At 40.7% G+C, this 7,054-nt stretch overlaps 1 protein-coding gene across 1 annotated transcript in view; it reads left to right on the top strand.

Annotated features, from left to right (window-relative positions):
- DDX43 (DEAD-box helicase 43) overlaps positions 1-7,054 on the top strand; it is a 48,978-nt gene that overhangs the window by 35,790 nt on the left and 6,134 nt on the right. The window contains exons 10-12 of the mRNA XM_018567355.1: positions 967-1,067; positions 3,853-3,940; positions 5,381-5,508. Of these exons, the coding sequence (XP_018422857.1) occupies positions 967-1,067; positions 3,853-3,940; positions 5,381-5,508 (317 nt within the window). The remainder of the gene's footprint in view (positions 1-966; positions 1,068-3,852; positions 3,941-5,380; positions 5,509-7,054) is intronic.

Genomic DNA, 7,054 nt, shown 5'->3' with positions numbered 1-7,054 from the left:
GGGTCATCTGGCAGTCTCCGGCAACCTAAATTAGGACCCGGAGACTGCCAGATGACCCCGCTCGGAGCGCCGCACACCGAGCAGCAGTGACGCTCGGCGAGGTAAGTAAGATGACGCGCTGGCACTGACTCGAGTATAAGCCGAGGGGGGCACTTTTCACCCAAACAAATGGGCTGAAAATCTCGGCTTATACTCGAGTATATACAGTTAATTTTCCTTAAGCCATTTTCTCGTCTGCATTAGTAGCTCGATATTATACTGCCATCCTGTGGGCATTTTGGGTATTGCACCATGTTTTCTGTGTCCTCTCCCATTTATGATGCATTTCCCCCTTCTTGAGTTGGCTGACTGTAACATGGGCACATATTAATCTGCTTGCATGCTTGGAAACATTACCATCTCTGACCTTCAAGTACCATCTGTTCATTCATCTGCTGTATCCTGTTGTCTGCTGTAACCCTGCTGCATGCAATAAAGCTCTTTTGTTGATGAAAAGGTATTTGGTGAGTTCAGCTATCTGATAAGGATTGTCCGCAGTGATTTATATCTGCTTATACAGGCCAGGCATAGAGGTCTCAGCAAGGGGTAAATCGCTAATGCAACAATCGGAGTCAGAATAGTAGTAAATGATATGCATAAGAGGTCGTGGAGACTATATTTCTTTTGGTATGTATTTAAGTACATACCAAAAGAAAGATACCATGGTATGTAAGTGGTAGAACTTAATTTTCTTTTTCTCAGTTTCACATTTTTTTTTGCCTGAAATTAGTGAGGTGGATATATTAAAGATTTAACTGTTGTTGAGTAGCTAGATTCCTCCCACATTGTTGTATTTTGTCTCATTGTGTTGCGTCCTAATTGTAGCTCCCAACAGTTACATTTACTGTTTCTTGGGTTGGAAATTTCATGGTGGTTCTATGACATGCACTTCTAATATTAGATTGTTAACTTGATTTCTGTAAACAGGTTTTGGACGAAGCTGACAGAATGTTAGATATGGGGTTTGAACCGCAGATAATGAAAATTCTGATTGACATTCGACCTGACAGACAAACTGTAATGACAAGGTAAATTGTTTGTAGATACCCATTGCAGTTTTGCATCACTGGGTGTGTGCCATGGAGTTTATGCTTGTAGTACTATATTAAATGTTTATGCGTATAGTACTGTGTTTAATGCTTACGCTAGCATGTGTTATGGGGATGGGTTATCACAAAGGGGTGGTTTCGTTGGGAATTCTTGATCACATTGGTACTGAGAAGAGAAGGTATAGTGACTCCTCTTTCCCAGGTATAGTGACACCTGAACAATGTCTGCATCCAATCAGATTGTTTAGGTATTTTGACAGCCAGCGGGGCCGACTAGCAAGATACTGAAGCTGGGTCCAGTGGGAGGTTCCTTCATCCACACAGTTTCGCGTAGATTGAGGAATCTGTAGCACTCTTCATCTGACCATAGAAAATCTGCAGATAATCTTTAGGTGTATGGCCAGCTTTAGTCTCCTATGGGTAAGCCGGCGCCCTTGGTCCCTAAGAGTAGTGCCTTTCCTCCCTCCCACACCACTTCCACCCAGTTCAGAGGCAAGTTCTGGACTCCTAGGCAAGCCAAGGCTACTGCTTGCTAGCAGTAGATATATGCAAAAAAAAAACCCAAAAAAGTACTTTAATACTGTTTTGCAACAAAACTGAGGCATGCTGTTAGTGGGAAGGGTTATCCCAGACTAGCCTGCAGTTTTTTTGTTTGCCAGTGTCTTATCCTCCTTTAGACTGCAGTATAACCCTAAGGTTTAAGGCTTTCTGTGTCCTTCATTAGACTTCAAGAAAATTATTTTAATGAGAATTGCTGCACATAGATTTTTAGCATGTTTTGATCTGTTCATAATGGAAAGGAAAAGGGTTGCATTTTCAGTTAGTGCTGCCTCAATTCATTATTGTAACATTTATTTGAAAATTATGTATTTTTCACATTTACAAGCTTGATATTAATACATTATATAATATTTTACAATTTTATTTAGAGCTGCAGCTAACGATTATTTTCAAAATCGATTAGTTAGCCGATTTATTAAGTTCGATTTAATCGGATAAAAAGTAATATACATTTTAAAAAATGGCTCCAGTGATGGGGCTACTAGTTTGTATTGAGATTGTAGTCCATCACAGGAGCAAGCTTGGAGCGGTGGAAGTGAAAAATAAAAAAGTGTGGTGTGCAATATAGTGAAATGGAAAGTGTAAAATTATACAGAAATGAATGCAGAATGGCACCGGCTATAGGAGGAATACAACAAATCCCGGCAATACTACATTATAGCTGGTGGTATTCTGCATTGCGCTGTACTATTGCTGGGTTTTGTAGTCCTCCTATAGCTGGTGGTATTTGGCATTGCACCAGTGTATAATGTATTATTGCTGGGATTTGTTGTACTCCTCTATAGCTGGTGGTATTCTGCATTGCACTGTATAATGTATTATTGCTGGGATTTGTAGTCCTCTATACAGCGCAATGCAGAATACCACCAGCTATAGAGGAGTACAACAAATCCCAGCAATACATTATACACTGTATGTATAATGTATTGCTGGGATTTGTATTCCTCTGTATAATATACAGCACAATCTACCATCAGTTATTTAGGAATACAAATCCTAGCAATACATTATAGAGCACCATGTGTGGGGAAAGTGCAGGCTTACCTGAGCAGTCTTCCAGCAACTTGTTTCTGAGATCGGGCCTGTCTATCGGCTGCTGTCATTCCCCCACACCTGCTCCTCCTTCTCCCCGCGTCCCTGTGCCAATCCAGGATGTGGGCGGGCGGTGATCGTGAGGCGGTGCGGCGTGTGGATCGTGAATGCGGGTGGGCAGGCCTGTCAGCGGCGAGCGCGAGGTGGGGAGGAAGTGTGGCGCGCAGCGTGTGTGGAGCCGTGAACAGTGCCAACCAATCAGAAGCCGATTAATCGATTATTGAAAAAGTTGACAACTTTTTCAATCGATTATGTCGATTAGTTGTTGCAGCCCTAATTTTATTTCACACAAAGGATAACGAGTAGCTTATCAATGCTGGAGATGTGTACATTTGAGTGACAATTCATTAAACCTGGCTACATGTTAGTCTTTTTGTTCAGACTCTGCACCATTCCCTTAGATTTACTAACATCTATGGAGTGTTATTGCCCACCTATACCAATCGGCCATAACATTATGATCACTAACGGGTGAAGCGAATAACATTGATGTGTTGAAAGCTGAAAAAATTGACACGCGTAAGGATTTGAGCGACTGACTAAGGGAAAATTGAGATGGCTAGACGACTGGGTCAGAGCAACACCAAAACTGCAGCTCTTGTGGGATGTTCCCAGTCTGCAGTAGTCAGGACCTACCGAAAGTGGTCCAAGGATGGAAAACTGTGAACCAACGACCGCACCATGGGCGGTCAAGGCTCATTGATGCATCATTTTTTGTAACTCTACAATAAAATAAAATTACTGTACAATTGGGTTCTAATGTGTGGCCAGCCTAATAAATGTTTAAATACATTTCCTAGCCACCAATATGATCCTAAATAAAACCCGTGTCTAGCAATCAATTAAAAATCAGATATTTCCTAGATACTTATCTATTTGTGCACGGTACATATTTGTGCACAGTACCTTGAGTTGACTGGCTGCAATCAATCTAAGCTGAGAAGATTTCAGAGAGAGGCATAGTGAAACAGTCACTGTGCAGCACTATAAAGCAATACTACACCGTTTGCACTTATAATTTACAGAAATGGCTGCCTACATGTACATTTTTTAGACTTCGGATCCCTTTTACATATGTTACTCAGCATTGTATTTTAATTTCTTTCTTTAGCGCCACCTGGCCAGATGGTGTTCGTCGTTTATCCAGAACTTACTTGAAAGATCCGTTAATGGTGTATGTTGGAACACTCGATTTGGCTGTAAGTTATTTCCTTCAGTGGCAGCCTTAAAGTAGAATTATGACATAATGCCAAATAAACATACTCTTTACGTTTAATGTGGTAGCAGCAACATTCCAGATTTGCAGCACAACCGAGATATCCTCTTCCCAAAACTCAGAAAACTGCAACCTGCGGCCCCATTCCTAATTACAGGGAGGAGAGACCAGTGGGCAGGAGCCCAACAATATTGTCGGGATCTCAACAATATTGAGCGGGGCTAAGTGTGCGGCCCCGCTGAGCATCTAATATAAATAACAGGCTTGGCATGTGTTTTAGATCATAGGAGTAAATTACAATATGTACTCCCTTTATCCTAAGCAATCCAAAAGTGCAGAAAAACTGGACTCCATAGTTCTCTTTTATTACTAAATCTCATAATTTAGAAGTAGACGTGTTATGGAAAGAAAGTATCATTGTCCTTTTAGAATACATGTTGTGGAAAGAAAGTATCAATTTCCTCTTTTGGCACAGAATACCGTCACATATAGGATTCATCATTAATATAATTTTGTAAATGAAAATGGTTAATACCGTGTATAAAAATTGCCATTCGTTTTAAGCCTATTTTGCTTAAAATGTATGGTAAGAATCGGTATGTTCTGCACTACATTTGTAAAAAAATTATTTATGTTGAACGTTATTCTCCTGCCAGGCTCTTGATCCTCTAGCCAGGGTATATGAAGTGTATGATCTAAGTAATGTCACAGAATAAGTGTAAACCTTCGACACCTTAGATTTTACTGCTTATTTGTGTCAGGAAAAGCAACTGCAGTAAAAACCAGAAGAATATATGCAGTGAGTGGAAATCCCTTTGAATTAGCTCGTTTAGTACTTGTAGCTGTTTCATGTGTTTTTGGGTAGCGTGAAGCATGGTTTGAGCAGTTGGCAATAGAATAGGGCACTCCGACATTTGTACAGACTTGCCCCGTGTTAGGGGCATGGCTACATGTTGACAGAGATTAGACTTGCTACATACATACCATTGCTCTCAATCATGCTGCTGTTTGGCTTGAAGTTATTCCACCACTTCTTCAGGGGAGATACCGAAACATTTACATTGTTTCAAACAACTTTATTTACCAGTAGAGTTCACAGGATAACATCAGTGCAACAGCTCTGTCCTTTTTTTTTTTTTCCATCACCACTGATGGCACTGCTGTAACAAGCTGACGTAGCCCTCTTTGTGGTTTCTCTGGGGAAATACAGTATACACTTCAGAGAGAAGAACCCAGGAGGTTTGTCCCACCTTACAATAGAATTCTGGCTGCCACAACCTTTATCTGGGTCATAGACCGACATAGAAAAAAGAGGAAAACTTTTATTTTATTTTCATGCAGAACTATTTAATACTGTATGTGCCTGCTAAATCTCTTGTTATGGGTGCTCTTTACTTTGAGTTTCTCACATTTAATATTACAGGCTGTTAATACTGTAGATCAGAGAGTTTTGGTGATTCCAGAAGAGGAGAAAAGAGCTTTTACTCTTCATTTCATTGACTCCCTAAAACCTGCAGACAAAGTGTTAATATTTGTTGGAAAAAAATTGATGTAAGTATGGCAACAGTGTATAAGCATATACAGTATGTATGGTGCTGTGCTACATGAAGGCATGCCATAGTGATAGATCATTATATTAAAGCTCATCTTCACCTTTTACTTAAAATGACCTTAAACCCTCAGATTTTTTAACATAAACCAATACTGTAATGTGTGCCTTACTGTAATCCATGGTTGTTTCCCTTCTCTTTGCTGCTCTTTCTTTTAAATCCTCATGTCTTCTCGTGCTAGGGGAGAACTTCCCTTTGCAGCTGACTGCCTCTTCCTGTAGTGCTGGCTCAGGTTGTGAACCTACACACAGACACCATGTATCCATTTTAGAGTCCAGGTAGTCTGCTGCAAAACAGAAGTTCTGCCCAGCATTAGAAGAGATACAGATTTAAAAGGAAGAGCAGCAAAGAGAAGGGAAACTACCATGGATTACAGTAAGGCACACATTACAGTATTGGTTTGTTACAAAATCTGAGGTTTTAATGTCACTTTAAGTGATTTAAATAAGTAGCGCGTAATTTTTTTTTGGGCAGCGCTGGCTGCAATATTCCTCTCCACTGCTGTCCCCATTAGTCCTATTTCTGGTTGAATGATGCCCAGTGTCTCCCAACCCACTTTGATAAAAGACCATCATGGACACACCCGCTGGGGGGTACATAATCATTCTGGCAAGGGTTGGACAGTGCATAATTCACATGTCATTGGGCGTGGGAACCTTTACAGCCCATGTTTGTGCCTGTCAATAAATTTTGACTTTTGGCCTTTTTAAATGCATGTTATCTTGGAGGATGGGGGCAACAAAATCTGTGTCCAGAGTGCAGATATACTCTATTATAGCCTTGCTATTTGCTAGGCAGTGGTCCTCTAGAACATTAAAGGAGTATTATAGGGAGAGTGAAATACTGATGCCTAAAATTAAAGCTGACGTGTAACACTGCAGCTGTCACATCTCGGCTCTTTAGATCGAGAACTGAGCTATCTCATACTGCTGATAGCTCAGTTCCTGATCTTCTCCACGCAGAGTGGTGACTGTCAGTCATTGCTCCCCACAGGGATTCCCCCCCTCCCCTCTCTGTTCCTCCACTGCCGACTGGAGGGACGGACGGGGGGAGAGGTGGGCAGAGCTGGCATTCCTCCTGAGAGGCAGAGCCAGCTGTCAGACAGTGGGGTGGATCTGGACAATACTGTTGGGATCCTTCTCGGGTGCTGCGTGGCACTGCGCTGTCAGCATATAGGGGGCATTAGCCTCCTATATGCAGAGTTTTGGCTCACAGGAGGACATGAGTAAATGTCCTCCTGTGACCCTGCAGAGAACTATAGCCAAAAAAGGTTTGCCCATAGTTCTCTCAACTTCTTTCCTTACTGTATATGTTAAATGTAGCACAAATAGTATGATGAATGACTTTTATAAAAAAAAAATGTATAAGGAATTACATAAGAAACTGTACAATGAATTACTTCTATAAAAATGTACCTTTTTTTTTTTTTTTTTTTTTTTTTTTTTTTTTCTTTTTTAAAAAAATTTTTTTTTTTTTTTAATTTTTTA

The sequence above is a fragment of the Nanorana parkeri genome, unplaced genomic scaffold (genome assembly GCF_000935625.1).
Source record: "Nanorana parkeri isolate BGI_ZX_2015 unplaced genomic scaffold, ASM93562v1 scaffold1035, whole genome shotgun sequence".
NCBI lineage: Eukaryota > Metazoa > Chordata > Amphibia > Anura > Dicroglossidae > Nanorana > Nanorana parkeri.
This window is presented reverse-complemented; position numbering and strand designations above follow the sequence as displayed.